Source organism: Anopheles nili, chromosome X (genome assembly GCF_943737925.1).
Source record: "Anopheles nili chromosome X, idAnoNiliSN_F5_01, whole genome shotgun sequence".
Classification (NCBI taxonomy): domain Eukaryota; kingdom Metazoa; phylum Arthropoda; class Insecta; order Diptera; family Culicidae; genus Anopheles; species Anopheles nili.
Window position 1 is genome coordinate 9,055,480 of NC_071293.1, and position 17,015 is coordinate 9,072,494.

Genomic DNA, 17,015 nt, shown 5'->3' on the forward strand with positions numbered 1-17,015 from the left:
TCTTGAAGATGCGTCTCGGTGTACGCTGTGCGAGCGCCGGACGTGAGCAAACCGTGAGCAAATCGCAATCATTCATCGTCACCATCATCCAGTGTTACTAGCCGGTCCGATAGCCATCACCAGCGAGCGCCGGGAGCAGCAGAGACCGCGCCCTGTAGCCGTAACATATGTGCAACCATTATTTATAAAGCCTTTGATTTTATTCATAACCAGCCGGCGCTAGGAACGACGCTCACCGCACGTTGACAGTGTGTCCCGTATGTTTCGCAGCTTTCAGGATCGAACGGAGCGCATGGTGTAACAGTGGCGACCTCTAGCAGGCCCTCGTGGGCCCGAACCTGGTGTTAGCATGTGCGTTGGTGTGGGACTGTCGCGATAGTCCGCTATCAAACTGTTGAGCTCGGCGCCACGAGCGCCATGTTGTGGGTGTGTTGGTGCCGTCGAGAGGCAGCGCACGTCCCGGGTTCCTACCGGTTCCGTACCTGCTGTGGAGCGTTGTGCACGCGCAAAAATGGCTGAAGTGATGCTTGACAGTGACGCCGAGTGAACCCGGGATCCCGGGTGGTGTGGCGTGAAGTGTTGCCAGGTTAGCCACCAGGTTGGAGCGAAAATTGGAGACCTCCGGTACCCAGGAGTTGGCCCACTTTGGTCGACATTCGGCGCGCTCACGTGTTAGTGGACCTCCATCGAAAACGGTGGTTCGAGTGTCGGCACGTAGCAACTTTTCCACGGGGTTGAAATCACACGCGGCAGTTCAGCAGTTGATCCGAGGATCCTGCGTGGGGACTATAGTGCGTGTGGGTGTGTGTTGACTGTGTTCCATCCGGTTATTGGTTCCCCGACCTTACCGTAGTCCTGCGTGGCGATCACTAAGCAAAACATCCCCTCATCTAAGGCAAATATGCATTAAAAGTGGCTCCCTGTGAAGTGAACGACGAGCACCGTAGCGCTGGACCTCGGTGCGAGTGTTTGGAACTAAGGTTTCACGAGGGCAAAGTGTGGGTGTGAACTACGAAAGAAGTGAACCCCGTGAAGTGAACGTATTTTTTCCCCCAACTATACTCCGGCACCATTACACTGGACACGACGACGTGAGCAGAAGTGAAAATGTTATGTGCTCGGTTTAAAATCATCCTTTGCCTTATACAGCTGCTGGCACTCAAAGGTAGGTAGCTCAACCCCCTGTAAGCAGGAGGGCTACAATCAGTATCGTCCCCCGTGGGGTGGAATGTATCGAAGTGTGCAAATAGAACCTCATGCAGCGTCTTCGATTTATCAGCGTCGAATGGTGTAGGTGGACGTTGCAGGACACGGTCGATTGTTGGGGCGCATTACTTTGAAATATAGTTTCCAGTAGCAGTTGGGGCGAGCTCCAGGAGTCGCTTTTTATTACACCGACCCAACAGCGACGACCGAGGTATGAAGGGATGTTCGCTCTTATCTGTCTGCACACGGGACAACAGTCGATGCAGCTTCTACCACGAGTCGTCTTACGCTCTGGACGTCGGATCTAAATCCGTTTGACGTATGGAGTTCGTGCGGTTCATTGCAATACCGCCTGGGGGCTTTCTTTCATTTCGTCCAGATGGTCAGGATGCCTTCGCAGGGCAAGTTGAACGAGTGAACAGCAACGGAACGGAGAACGACAATTCTAATAACAGCCGGACGTGTTGAGCGATGGGAAAGCATTATGTAATAGCCGATTTCCTACTAGCTGAACAAATTAATTATGATTATTTTGCAATGCATACTGCGACAGCAGCTGGAACGTCGTATTAATTATTTACCGTTGAGCTGTCAAGTACTTGCGTCCGAGCTGTGACAGTCGTTGTGGGTTGTGGGCGTAAGAAAGAATCTATGATGAGTTTGAAGCGTCTTACGATGAGGTCACTCCATTAGACGATTATTAATTCTGTTAGTAATTCGCATTTCTGTTTATGATGCATCGTTCAATGTTGGATGTTGTTTTTGTGTTCACTCTTGATCTTAGGTACGTCAAACTTTTACTGTAGATCTATTAGGGTTAGAGCTTTTAGTGTAAGACAATGGCTTGCTAATCTAAAATATGTGAATTTCAATGAGACCTTTAAATAGAAATGCAAACAAAAGTGTAAATAAGTTTTGATTGCAAATGATGAAGTATCAGTTCAACTCCATTCTCTCGTTCATTTGTAATACATCTGATGGTAGAAATTGGAATTATTTGCAGCAAAAGTTTGGCTCATTTTTGTGCCAACATCTCTCGCTCGTGCACTTACTCGACGCTTCACCCGCCTCAGTACACCATCGGAGAGCTATTTGCTTAATCGAGCGCACCCGGTCAGGCCCGAGAAGGACGCGAAACGAAATAATTAGATTGTAACCGAACGGCAGAACCGGCCACTCCGAGCCTTGCAATAATAATAATATTAACTTGACGGGAAAGTTTGACGCTTGGGGTTTTCTACTGGCCGCTTCACCACAGTTCAGTTGCCCGTCACCCGTCCACTGCCCCGCCATTGCCATCCCGAACGAGCGGCTCGTCATCCCCACCGTGCACGCGGAATATTTTCCGCCGTATTTGCTTCCCAAACAAGCGCTTGATAGAATTTTCGCGCGAACCGCGCGCGACTGTCTCCGTGCGTGGGATGGGCTTTTTCCCTGGCTCCCCGGTTCGATGCTGTTTGCTTATCCATGTTTCGAGGGGTTTTGTGGCAGGGTAGGGGAAAGGTGGGAGAGGGGGGAGGGTGTAGATGAAAATCTGCTGAGCCGAAAACCGGGCCGACAATCTGTAAAGACAAAATCAAGCGCAATGACGAGCAACTTTTCCACAAGGAAAACCGTCGGGAAAAGCGTGTGGCGTGCGGGAAATATTGTAATAATATACCAAATTAACATTCTGCGTGCCCATGCCCTCCTCCGGGCGGTGGCGCGAAAAGGGGTTTCGTCGACCACCTCCTCACCCCCCCCCCCCCTTGCGGTCACCCACACCGCCTCCAAAAACCGGGACCATAAAGACAACATTTCGCGGCCACCCGACGAGTGTTGCCGGGAGCTCGTTATCCCCCGTGTGCTCGCGCGGTGGTGGCTTCCGGCGAAAAGCCTGCCATTGAGCGTATTATTTTCCCACCAACACTAGATGGATGGATGCTTTCAGTAAATGCCCCCAGCCGCCGCTACGTGTGCGCACACGATTGAGAAAGGAGTGAACCGGGCTGGAGAGACAGCGAGAAAGAGAGGGTGTGAGAGAGAGAGAGAGCGAGAGAGAAAACATTTTCACCCCCCCCCATCGAGGGGGAGGGGGGCGCCAATCCTGCAGCTCGCATTTTCCGCAAGCCCAACGCGAGGTGTTGATGTTACATGCCTATCATGCTTCGACATCGTTAGCGTTGGGCTCGATTCCGTGGGCATGCAAATCCTGTGGCACGTCGTAGATGAGAAGGGGAGGGTAGGGGAGGGTGGTGTGGTTGGACCTTCTCTTCCATTTCCCGCTACCATGTTGGCTTACCGCGGGAAAAGTATATCAAAGCGACGAGATAGACAGGCGGAGATCCTTCCGTGATAAGGATTCCGAGTCTGAGTTGTTCGTTCACTTTTTTATTCCATTTTTTCTTTCCATTCCCGGACCCTCAAGATTCCGTGAGGTCGGGGTAAAGTAAACGCAGAGTGCGAACGAAAGTAGACGAGAGAAAAAGAAGAAAAAAAAAACAAGTCTAGAAACCCCCTGATCATGCACTCATACGGCATTCCGGGAAAATCGTTCGCCGACATAAATGCCGGCGAGATGGATGGACAATTTCGGTTCACCTTCGAAGGGCTCTGAGGGGGGGGGGGAGGAAGCGAAGGAAGGTGGGTGGTGGTTAGAGATGGGGGCGCTAATGAGGCTTGTTAAGGGAAGCAGATCTTGCCGCCGTATGAGGCACGCGCCTAATGACGGATATTCACTCGCCTCCATCTTCATGAATGAATAGGGTGAGGAAAGCGGAAGGAGGTGGAGTGACGAGGAGTAGGAGAGAGAGAGAGAGAGGGGGGTAGACGAGAGAGAGAGAGAAGGACGAGGGGTTTATATTAAAATTAATTGTAACGTAATTAACAATCAACGTGCGCGTGATGATGTAACATTTTTGCTCGCACCCGCCCCGAGGCAGCTTGTTTAATGAACAAAATGGACGCACCCCGTGACGTGCTCCCGTGGGCGCGAGATAGGGCCTGGGGGTGGTTCGGAGAATGATTGATTTTCCCAGGATTATGCCTCATTTTCAGCTACGGCAGGCATCCAGTTTTGCGGCCAAAAAAACCGGAGGGTAATCAAAAAACCGCTCAACGACGCGCTTTCCCATATTCCTCGCTCTAGCTCGCAGCTACCGTAGTATAAACGTGAGGCGTCGCTCGGAATGGCGGATTACGGCTTTTAGCCCGACACACACACACACATACACCTCCTTCCTGTACGCTGGTTTCCCTTGCCTACTCGCGTCGAAAGGACCAACATTGCCGACTCACGGGAACCGATAACACATACGGGAGCTGTTTCGTTATTGATTAAAAATCCCTCTCCCGAACCACCAGCCTCCTCCTCTCGCTCACTCCTTCCCGTTTTGCCGGAGCTCCATCGAGTGAATTAGATTATCAGGCGAGAGCGCGAGAGCCCCTAAAGTGGGGGGGGGGCTGTTGCCTGCGGGTCCAAAACCCCCCCCGGACGGTGGCAGCTCGGTTAATATTTAACAATGAAGATGTACCGAGCGGTGGGCAACACCGTACGGTGGAGGGATAAATTGGATCTGTTAAGCGAACGGAAGAGATCAAATATTTCGCAGTGTCCTCCCGGGAGTCCGGCTCTCCGGTTTGTTTTGTTTGCGTTTCTGCCCCACATCCCGTTTGCCCGACCCAAGACCTCACATTATCCACCTCCCCAACCGTGGAGCTGGGAAGCGTTCGGCCCATCCGGGTGCGATTGTTTATGCTAATCAAATAAAGTCCTTGTTTAAGCCAGCAAAGCCCAGTTATACGTAATCGAGCCCGGCGTTCGGTTACGGTTCCGAACCGCAATCGACCCCACGGGAGTGGGGGATAGAGATACGGAAGGGGCCGAGTGGGAGTAGTCGAGAGTGCGCCACTAATCTTTCTCCGTTCTTCTTCACGCACACACACGCACACACACACACACACACACACACTCGCTTCTTTCAGTGCCCCACAGCGTGCTCGGGCTGGAGAGCGTGCATATTCAGGTGCCGGTGGCGGTGCTCGTGGGCACGAGCGCTACGCTCGTGTGTGAGTGCGACCTGCCGGATGAGGACCTCTACTCGGTGAAGTGGTACAAAGGCAAGCACGAGTTCTTTCGCTACACCTCCAAGGAGATCCCATCGATCAAGATCTTCCCGAAGGCGGGCATCAGCGTGAACGTAAGTTCACGCACCCAAAGCGCGATCGGTAGGTTCATGAGCACTAACACGCATACTCTTGTCTCCCAACGGCTTCTAGGTGAATCTGTCAAACGCGAGCCACCTGGTGCTGGTGAACCTCGAGCCGCAGAGTGGCGGCAAATATAGTTGTGAGATCACGGAGGCTGCCCCATCCTTCCACACGAAGATCGCGACACGCACGATGAACGTGGTCGAGGTGCCAGTCGGAGAGCCACAGCTTCTCGACCTTAAGCCGTACTACGGCGCAGAGGAGTTCCTCGAGGTTGAGTGCCGAGCAGGTCCATCTCTGCCAGCTGCTCGGCTCGAGTGGCTGCTCAACGATCAACCACTCCGTCAGCCGGTTGGAGCCCCGTCCCGGTTGGAGTACTTCACCCAACCACCTGCCAACCCCACCCCCGGTGGCCTCAAAGCCCAGGGTGTGAGAAAAAAACAATCAACCATGTCTTCCCCCCAACCACAGCCAGGCCCACCAACGGCACCGACCGAGCCGGAGTCGCGCGAAAACGACCTCACCGAGTCGGAGCCGCCTGTTGGAACACCTGCCAGCCCACCCGCTCGGGAGTCACCCACCACCAATGGCACCGGGGAGCACCGGAAGGGCGCTGGTGGTGGCCGGTACGAGTTGGCCGTGTCCCGGCTGAAACTGCTGCTCGAACACGGGCACTTCCGCAACGGCAAGTTGAAGGTAAGTCGGTGTCGTTGGCTTCCCATTTTCCAAAAAACCCGGCCGGATGTACGCAAATTTGAGCTGTTTACCGGGCTTGTGGCGCTTCCGGTGTTGGGAGTTTCTCTTCTTTTGGGAGCCGTTTCGTTCGCCCCCTAGCGGAGAGTAGCAGAAGGCTTCAAAAAGGGGGGGAGCTTGGATCTTGGAGCTTCCACCACGAAAGGTTGGATCGCCGTAGGTTGCTGGGGGGGGGATTTCTGTAGCGAAAAACGAACGAGAACGAGAAGTGTGAGCGAGTGAGCGAATAAAAAAGGGCTAGCAATGTGACGCGCGACAGCACGAGGACGAATGGCGAATGGCTCGTGCTGGTGGTTAAAAAATGGGAATAGTTTTTAAGCAGCGTCTGAATAATTGATGCCCGAGCACCAGCTGAGCAGCATAAGTTCCCGGAAAGGATGCTTTGGGAACGGGGGTTTCTTATTTGTGTGTTGCCGTTCGCGCAGTCGAAAAAAAGAAGCAAATCCAAGTATCTTTCCGGTGCCTGGCGTTCGGTGGTAACGCGAATCGCAAAAGGCGAACACATAAAATAGCGCTTCTCACCCCACGTAGCTCCCGCGAGGTGACATTCGTTTGCCGGGGCTTACTACGCTGTTCGCGTTAGAGCACGAGGTGGAAATTATGCGGCAAAGGTAGCAGGAAAACACCGAAACCGTTCCTTTGCCTCATGGCTGCGAGCTCGGAAAAAACACCTTCAGGTGCAAAAAGAAAAAAAAAAGGAAAAGGAAAGGAAAATCCCCCAAAACCCAGCACTCGCTGGGATGTTGGGTAGCTCGCGCGTAAATGTATGCTATTGTAAGTGCCCCTACAGGGCTTAGTCTTCGAGCCGGACTAATTGGATATTTCGCATGCGCTAATTGCATATTTTTCATCGGAACTAAATATTTCACCAGCGTCCCGTTGCGGTTGGCCAGCAAACCGAAGGCGTTTGATTAAAGAGAATTCATGACCCGCCGAAGGGCCACTGGGCCCTGGGGCCTGGTGCAGGGCTGCTCAAACCCTTGGGCGCGTGCGCGAACGATCGCTCGGCGGGCTAAGTGCGCCGCGAACGGCACTTGATTGATGTCTTGTTATCTGAAATAATTGCATTAATTTTATCCGCAACTTTGGCGAGAATCGGGCGCGGTCACAAAGCCTCGCACGGTGGGAAATTATCATGTTTAGCACGTTCGTGATTTCGCGGTGCCAGTGCCATCTCGGTGCGACATCCGGTTTGGATCCGTAGCCGGAAGTACCGGTCGGACGGGGGGGGGGGGGGGGCGTACGTGGTTCCGGTAGTGTCGTGAAATAAAAACGTGGCTCTAAAAGTAAATTAAATCATGACGAAGGCGAACGTGAGGGGCCAAAGAAGAAAAAAAAACTCACACACCCACTCATCGTTTGGGTGCCGAGGGGTGGGGGGGGGGAGGAGGGGAGTTCCTTAGAAGGAACTGGAGAGAAGGAGGGGGAGAGTTTCGTTAGGTCCGGGTGCACATAAGAATATGCGCACTCAAGCAGCATCGGGACGCATGAATGATTTATGAGCCGAAAGCTTCCCACCAAGAAGCCGTGAGCTTTCTATCGGGTGGGGGTGGAAAACGCGTCCTGAAATAAAAAAAAAACCAACTCCGGATGAAGTTAGAGTCCCGATGCGTGAACCGATCCTGTGGAGGTCCTCGTGGTGGGAGAGTTTTTTTTTTGCTCCCCTTTTTTATGTTCATTCGCTCCCAGTCCACCTGAGCGCAAGCTAACCGGGTGGCTAGTTTTCCCGCGCCCTCGATTTTCATTTTCCGGCCTTGTTTTCGCTTTGTCGAGTTTTTTTTTCGCTCCTCTCCCTCTCTCTGTCTCTCTCGCCTTTACCCTTCCATCCTTCGATTTGTTGTTTCCGACTTTCCGAATGGGGTGGAATGAAAATTTATTTCTATAAATGTGCACCGAAGCGAGCTGCAAACATTTTCAAACTGCGCCACTGTTTGGTTTCTCGCCTTCCCACCGGCCTGACCACAGACCACCCAGTGGAATGAGCGGGGGGGGGGGGGGGGGTAGTGGCGGGGGAATGACGAGAAAAATGGCAACGAGCGATCGGCGGGAAATGAATTATTGGAATTTTATTTGAAAATCATTCACCAAAATGCGTCCTTCCTTCCGGAGCGATCAGGCCGACCAGACCCTTCCGCAGCGCAATCCTCGCATCCCTTTCCCGCACCCTTTGTATGTTTGCATCCCCCCTCTGCCCCTCCCCGCTCTCTTTGGCTCCCTGATTCGATTGAAGCCAACGGTCGAGCGAACTATCGCCGCTGTGGATCGATCAATCAGAATTGTTTCGAGTTTTCGAATTCGCTCGTCGAAGCGCGGTAAGGATTACCCCTCGGAAGCCTCGCCACGCGTGCTGGGTGGTGGTGGTGGTGGTGGTGAGGGTACTTTGTGTGCCGTCAATAGCACATCGCGGCCGGGGTTGGAATAATACAAAATAAAAGTTCCCCTTTTTGCTTTCCATCAGCCCTTTCGGGGGGACGCCTGGCCAGCTAGCGCTCGACCAAAGGCCAGTGAAGAGGTGTGGGAGGGGTAGCAGGAGGAAGGGGGAAATGCCCCCCCCCCCGCAACCACCCACCCCGCATGCCCCAAATAAAGCTGCGCGCGCTGGCAAGCGTTGTTTAGAGAAGTGAAAGACATGACTGTAAACAAGCACACAAAAAAAAACTCACCGATAGCCAGCAACAGAGAAGCGGGGGAAAACGGTGGGTGGAAAACGAAGGAAAAACAACAATAAATAAAGGTTGCACCCGATGGCGAAACGGACCGCAATCGGTGAAGTGCGCCCTATATTCCACCCCCCCGGCTGCAAGCCAGGTTATGCAGGTGCACGTTTCCCGACCGGCAACGAGCCACAGAGTGTGTGAGCGAGAGGGAAAACACACGCGTTGAAACGCAGGGGGGGGTGGCTCGTTACCGGCGCCGGTTGGGTGATTGGTTGCGCTCAGCAGAACGATTCCTCCATCAACAAGTCGTGGGTTTTTGAGCGATGTCGAGCAGTTTGCAGCAATTCAGGCGCGCTCACCGAGCGCGGGTGAATCGGTGCGAACGAACACCGTACGATGGGGAACGATGTGTTGTGTAGGTCACACACACATTTTGATCGATTCGTTTTTACAAACCATCGCTATGCGCGGTGGGTTTGTGATTGGACCTCGGAGAACGCGGTGTCGCGAACACGGAAAAGCTTTTCTCCGTGCTTCCGATATTTCGCGGCACGTACACGGTGGCTTTTCGAGGCTGCTTCTTTTTAATGCTTTTTTTTTTGTTTGCGCTCCCGCACTGTCCTGCTCCTGCCCTAAAGGCAGGCCCCCCGCGTGCCTGGTTGGGGTGGGTTTTTGTGTCACGTAAAGCGACGCGGAACAGGAAATTCACCGCCACAAAAGTGCAACGGAACAGCAATCGGGGCAAAGGCGCAACACACCAATACACGGGAAAGGAGAACCGAGCCGAAAAGGTTGAAGAGCGCAGGAAGCTAAAAATCGAAACGTGCAAATGGGAAGCGAAAAGTGACGTTTTGATAATAATGCCCTGCTGAACGTGAAGCTCCTTTCGCAAATGTCAATATCGCAGCTAGCGGGCGCACCGGTTTTGCATCGTTTTTTTTCTTTGGCTCCTGACGTGGGAAGGCGAGAACCCAAAAGTTCGCCCGGAAATTACTGTCAATTGTATCACCGATGACGAGCCGCGAAGCTGCCAGCTTCAGGCTTCACTTCTTGCCCCGTTCCAGCTGTACCACTACTGGCACTATTTTGTGGGACTTCTGTTTTTTTTTGGGTGACTATTTGTGTTGTTTTCACTCGCTGTTCCGCTGTTCCGCTGGCTCGCAAAGCCATTTCCGGCAAGATATAAATGAAACCGCGGGTGCGCGAGGCCGCTGTTCGAAGGCCGGGTTTCGATTTTCTGTCAAAAAAAGGGGGTAGGGATTTGGGTTTGAATTTATTATCGAAAGCCGGGGCATCGTGCTCCCGGGGATTTTGAGGTTCTCGCTATCGCAGACAGTTTGTTGGCTTGAAGGGCGATGTTTTGCGATGTCCCTTTGCCGAATGCAATGCGGTGTAATGCGCTGATGCAGGGATGAGCAGCTGTGGCGGGAATGGATGAAGAGATGGATGTTGTTGGGATTTGGTGTTTGAAATAATGTGGTGCGAAAATCATCAAATTTGGATCTGCTGCTCATGAGGGCATGCGATAAGTTCCATTCAGTGGCACCACCATGTTTGGTTGTTGCGATTGAAAGTGTTGACAAAAGAGAGTAGATATGACAGATTCGTCAGTGTTAAACTTGAGTGGGATGTTGAGTAAAAAGTTCGACTTTAACGCAAGTGGTGAAGATTGTAATACTAATTTTCCGAAAAGCATATAAGTTCCTTAATAACTTTTATCTCATAAAAAATTTGAACTGTATTTAAAATTGATCAGCGCTCTAAAATGTTAGATACAGTACATCATTCTACGAAACATGAAGAAGATAATGCAAGCAAATTAGATAATTTAGATGCGGCGTGCTTGACAGTTTGGATCGCCGGCAAACGGTGGCGAAAACCCTTGTCAACGTAGCTCTGCTTTATCGTGTATTGCATATGTTACAAATTCAATCGAAGCCCCGACTAAGAATTCGCCCAACACTGACGTCAAACTTCCAGCAGATAGTATTCCTCAACATGATCTGGTTGTGGCAGGAAACCCTCGAAAACCTCGTAAACCTGCCGGGAGCAGACCTGCCGGCTGGTGGTTTTTCATCCCTACCCCCCCCCACACACACACAGGTTCACACCAATGTAATAACGGCAGCTTTCCCGATTGCGACGCCTCTCAAGTAGTGGCGTACATTATTGATTTGATGGATTGCTAATCGCGCCTCACGGTTAACCACACGGAACAAGCGCACTCGAGCGGGCAATCAGCTCTGGCGGCTCATCGTAATTGGAGGCGCCCACTTGATGCCGCCAACATGGCAGCCGACTGCAATTACGCTTCTACCGTGGCCGGGTTCTTGTGCTAACGTCTCCACTCTGTTCTCTGTGCCTTCCTTTCTACCGCCACCACCATTCGGACGCAACCGGATCCAGGTGGAGTGTATCGCCCACGTGTTTGACCTGTACCGACGCTCGGTGGCGGCAACGGTGGACGAAAACTATCCCCAGGTGCGCGTGCTCTCCAACAGTGACAACGGTGTCCACTTCTCCTTTATGAGCGATAAGGACGAAGGTAAGCTAGATATGTCATTCATCATCGTAGTGGTGTTTGTTGCTATTGCTTGATGCGTCGAGTTTCACGCACCTCGTGAGCTCAGGTGTCCGGTTTCGCGGGTCTTAGAGTTGTGTCTCGCACCTGAGCTCACGAGAGTTCTCGAAATGACACACTACACCTGGAAGGAGACCCAAAAAGCTAAGCACACGGTCGAAGATGTACATTTCGCGGCATCTGGTATAGCAATTACAGGCTCAGGAGTCCAGCAGATATTGGAGCACCCCGTTTACCAGCCTGGATTCAGTAGTTCCGGTTCACCCATGATGTTGGACGAACGATCTCCACCTATTCAGCTCTTTCTAAGCCTCAGAAATCGTGCAAGTTCCTAATGTCTTTTTCGACCTACCTTTCTCATCCTACAGCATCTTCCTCGGCGGATCGGTCCTTCACCCAGCGGTCGCTACTACCACACCTCGTCGGCAGCGTAGTGGCATGGCTGCTGGCATACCTTGGTGGAATCTCTCGAGGGATAGCAGCCGGTGACTCCTTAGCGATAGCAGACACCGGTCAGGTCACCCGTGGACTCACGTCAGATGCCGTACTTGCGGGCGTGAGCTGTTTCGTCTTCTTCGCTGCACTGCATAGCTACCGCACGGCTGTTAGATACTGCCCCTAGATGTCGTTGGGGTGTCTCGAATACTTTGGCTGCTCATTCCATGCTCCATTTTGGTTGAGCCACCATGTGGACGGACGCTTATGCTTTGCTCTGAATGCACGCGTGCTGTGGCGTGCTTTGGAGGCGTGGAGATTTAAACTGAGTGACAAAAAATAAGCAAAAAAAAAAAAATCAAACCACACACGCACACAAGCGATAAAGGAATCGAACGAATAACTGAAACCCCAAGTATGCCAACGAATTGTTAAACGAATTTACTTGCCTAGTACTAGGCTCGGTGGCAACGACCAAATAGCTCTATAGCCATGAGTGTGGATGAAAAATTAAAAGAAAACCCGAAACGAGTCGTAGGCAATCATCCGCAATGGCGAAGCGCACCGTGGGTTTTCCGCGTAAACCCCATTATGGAAGACGCTTTTCCGCCTCAGGCCTCATTTCGCAGGTCTGCACCCTCTTTATCGGCTGCCGGCAGTAACTCACGTTTCGTTCCGTGTGGTTCGAGATACCTGTTTTTTTCTTCTTCTTCTTGTTGTTGTTATTTCTACATTATTAAGTTTCCGTTCGGCATCATCTTCCCCTGCCACGATGGTGGGTTTGCGATTGAAGTAGTAAATCGAGCGATAAAACGGCACCACCACCTGGGCGCCGGGTGCCCGCTGGGAGCCTTTTTTTTCCGGCAGCCGCTGGCCAAGCGAGTGGAGGGCATAAATTAAATTCATTTCAACCCACACCACCGCACCGGCGGGACCACGACAAAGCGCGAAGCGTACGCCCCGCCGGCATGTTGTAATTTAAATAATGCCAGCAAAACTGCAGCAAAATCTCAGCGGGAAGCGAACTCCGCTTGGCTCGAGACGCCACATTCCGGAAGTGGCACGCAAAGGAACTGGGCAACGAAAGTGGGAGGGAGAGAGAGAGAGAGAGAGAGAGAGAGAGAGAGAGAGAAGGAATTATATATATACATATACACATAGCAAAATGAAATAAAATACAAGTGACCGGGCACCGAGAGTGAGCGGCATTGGCGAACCAGGCGGGTCCCATTTGCCAAACCAAATTTCCCCGGGATTTCCCAGGGTAGCTAACGAGCAGCAGTGCGAGAGTGAGAAAGAGCGGGTAAGGGAAGGAAAGAGACACATACGCGAGAGAAAACTATATATATATAAAAAAAAAACATCAAAGAAAGGTTAAGAATTTACATGTAAAAACAACAGATCCATATAAACCCAAGGCACGATCGGTGACGACGCGTGCGAATCTTATCCGAAGAGAAACTAACAAATAAAAACCGGGCCATGATAAGGCCATTATGTTTTCTACAAAAAAAAAAAAAAAAACAATCCCCCACCAGCGCATTGATTCGATTTTTCCACACGTTGCACGAAAGAAAGCGAGCCGGGCGAGGTTGGGCTCAGATTGCAATTCTGCGTTGCTGCATTCCTGGGAATGGCAGCTGCAGGCCGACCGGCATTCCCGGGGCCTGAAACTGCATTTTAATGCCAAAAGCATCCTCCGGCCACACATACCAACGGCGTGGCCGTTTGGTGAGGACGTGGCGACTAAAAAACATAAAAAGAAAAGCAGCCAGCAACGAGCAAACGAGACGGCGGAAGCGATTCCGATGACAGCAAATGGACATCCGGCAATATCGAAATCAATGAAATTCACTCCCTCCCGCGCCTCCCGACTCCCTCCCTCCCCTTGCAGGTAGTGCTCCAAATCCGTGGCTCCAGCTGGTGCCCTTCGCCGGTCGGTGTCGGTGCCCTTATTGCTACAGCTTCCTGGGCCCGGGAATCGAATGTCTTTCCCTTGAAAACTCGCCTCGAGCTGGTGTTGCCTCGGTTTCGGTGCCTTTGCAGCGTCTGCCCCGTGTCGTGGCTTGGAACCAGGGCGGCCTTCCTTCGGCCGGCGATGCATGAAGGATGAGCCAGGACCTTACCGATTGGAAGATATATAGCTTCGGGTGGCGCAGTAAATTTATGTCTGTGGCACATTCGATGGGGGATGAAGGGAAGCCAGGGGGGGTTGTGATTTCACCGCTCCCACCCGCAGGTCCTTCCAACCTCCCCGTCCAGCTGCAGGACGACGGAAGAATTAATGGCGCCCAACCAACACGCTCTGGCTCCGGTGTGGTGTAGCGAGAAAATTTATTCCATAAGCAAATGTCATAGTCCTTCCATCCATCAAAGCGTCTGACCGCAGGATTGGGCAAGGAATGTCCCCGACCCAAGTAAGCGTGTCCTTTCCCCCCCAAACTCTCCCCTTCATCACCCAGAAAGCGGGGTTTTAGGGCCCAAAGCCCTACCGAGGCCTGGGATTATAGGCTCGCGGGTGAGTGGGTCGAGTTTCTTGAAAGGAAGCTCCCAACAACTGCGCCACACAAAACCGGCCCAAACAGACCCTTCGAAGGGATGGAAGCAAATACGAGGAAGCAAAAAAAAAATCGCTACCACCGAGCAAATAAACGTCGCCAAAGAAAGAAGTCGCTGGGAATGGCGAAAGATTCCAGGACTTCTGGAAAGTTCGACCGAACAGCCGAAGCGGAAACTAGCGAGCCACCCCATTGCACCCGGTTCCGCTGTCACGCCTTCGGCTAGTGTCGTCGAAACCTTCCGCCCTTCGCCCTTCACCCGATCAGCCCCCCCCCCCGGCAAGGATAACGCAGGAGCGGGCCTGTTGCGCTGCTTTTTAACTTTCCACGAAAAGTGCCTTTGTCATTGAGATTCCGGTAAGGCTCCGTCACCCGTCCTCTTTGTCGCCATTCTTCACCACCCCTCCCCACCACCATCGACGACGCGCCCGGGAATCAGCGCCCCCTGGACGGTGGGAGGGCGCCAAACTTTCTAAATCAAATTTACGGGTGACATTTTAAAAGAATATCAACGCCAGCTAGTTGATGTTTGTTACTGCTCTCGTGGTCCTCCACCATCGCACCATGAGTGTGTGGGTGGGTAGATGGATTCGGGACTCGCCCACGCTTTTGCCTCACCAAATAAAAGAGAGCGAAAAAAAAACCCTTCGAGCAGATCGACCCGAAACAAGGGTTTTGGCTCTGGTTTCAAGATGTGGCCCTTTGCCGCGGGGCGTGCGGTTCGAGGGGACCAGGGGGATGGGAGAGAAGGGCACGGCCGCGGGCGTGAAGAGTAGTGAAAATTGGGAATATATGCAAAGTCCATCGGGTGTAACTTTAGCCGAAGCCGGGTCGGGCCCTCACTGGGAGCGTCTTGTTCGAGTCCTTCCCCAAGCCGATGGGTGCAGAAAAGGACGTGTGTGTGCGTGTGTGTGTGTGTGGTGCAGGGCCAGAGGTTTCGGGAGAGATAAATTTCCAATTCAGAGCATGCTGATACTAATCCTCGAAATTGGTTTCCATCACAGCAGATCTACTGTGGGTCGTGGAGGTTTTTGAGAGCTTCCATTCGAGAGGGTGAGCTGGCCAAAAAAGGGCATACCGAAGAGCGCTGGTATATGATGTCGAGCAGTCCGCGTGTGCGAGTAAAAGAGAGACCAAAACCCCCAGAAACCCCGACGCCCGGACACCGGAGATGGGCCCAACAATGACTTTGCGACGACCCTACTCAAGGCAGGCCGCTTCCAGGCCCCCAAAAAACCCCACGCCGAAAAAGGGTCGGCGGATATTCATCACGCCCTGCGCTGGACCGTTGGGTTTCCCAGCTCGTACCGGGAAAAACCCGCCCGGGTGCTTATCGATACCCTTGCGAGCCCCGATGCGCACCATTTCCACTGGATTGCGGCCGTGCGAGTCCTGGATGGGTTTGGGGGTTTTTGGCTGCAAACCCGGTCCCGGGGAGCGCTTCTGATCGATTGGGTGCTAATCGGCTACATTCCGGTGCTGGTGCTGGAGGCCTCTGGACGTCTATTTTGGGGTTTTGCTCCGTTGGAGGTCCTGGACGTTGTCCTGCGCCGGTTCCCAGGAAGGACCTATTAAACGCGTGTTTCGGCACTCCCACGGAAAGTCGTTGCTCGACGAGCTGAAGCCACCGATGACGAGGGTATAAACGGGTGATACGGTACACGCAGACTTGCCCCAGACATCAGGCAGTCACAAGTGCTCCTGACGCGGAACCGTGAAGTTGTCACAAATTCTGCCGAACCAGCGGCAGCGGCATCGCGCGCACGCATAACTCATTGCGGTTTTTGTGCGCTTCCTGGTACTTCTGTTCGGTGATTTGTTCCCCCCACTCACCCCTTATTCCCTTGCCCGCAAAAAGCGCGTTGTTTATTTATAATCTACTCCTCCACCAGAGCTCCAGCTGTCCAGCTGTGGCGTCAGTAAACGTTCTCTAGGGCTGAGAGCGTTGGCATCAATGGATACAAATTGCCGACACAACTTCCCTGCTGTCTGGTGCTGGCACCCTAATTCTACACCCTCCCAAGCTTGCTCGAGCGGTTCAAAATGGCCGCCGGAAGTGGGATTGCGTAGAGCGTAACCTAGCGTGCAGACTCCAGCCGGGATTGATAGCGCTACCGGCGATGAAGTAACCTCCTGATTAATGGTCGAAACCCGAACTGTTCGTGCCTTCTCTCGTGGTTGGGCGCTAATTTCTCGACCTGCCCGTAGACCTGACATCACCTTGCGTTCAGCAGCAGAAGAAGCTGAACGAAAAAAAAAGCACACACACATACACACAAGATTCACCCATATTATCGAACTCCGAGCCCGGTCGATAGTGTGGCGTCGAGTGGCCAGTCTCTGGTAGGGCTATTATCGCGCGGTTAGCATCCGCTCTTCGGGCTGTCGGGCTGTGAAGTGAAGGAAAGATTAATTTGCGCCTCACCCAACGCCTCCGCCCACCCTTTTCCCTTTCCCTCCCCTTCCTCGAAGGGGCGCAAACTGGACGCGTTCGGGGCCAGGATTAGGCTGATTGGAAATTAATCAGCGGGCCCGTGGGTGCTTGGAAAGGGGCGACCTGTCGACCTTCCTGCCGACCTGCCCCATCCATCACTGCAGTGTTACCAGTCCCCGCTTTACCCTCCCAACCAACCCCCG

General features: G+C 52.8%; 1 protein-coding gene across 1 annotated transcript; it reads left to right on the forward strand.

Moving 5' to 3' along the window:
* The first annotated feature begins 1,107 nt into the window (after positions 1–1,107).
* On the forward strand, positions 1,108–12,007 carry LOC128728907 (uncharacterized). The gene is made up of 5 exons (XM_053822557.1): positions 1,108–1,165; positions 5,170–5,384; positions 5,464–6,090; positions 11,211–11,349; positions 11,754–12,007. The coding sequence occupies exons 1-5, from the start codon at positions 1,108–1,110 to the stop codon at positions 12,005–12,007; spliced, it is 1,293 nt and encodes a 430-aa protein (XP_053678532.1).
* The last annotated feature ends 5,008 nt before the right edge of the window (positions 12,008–17,015 follow it).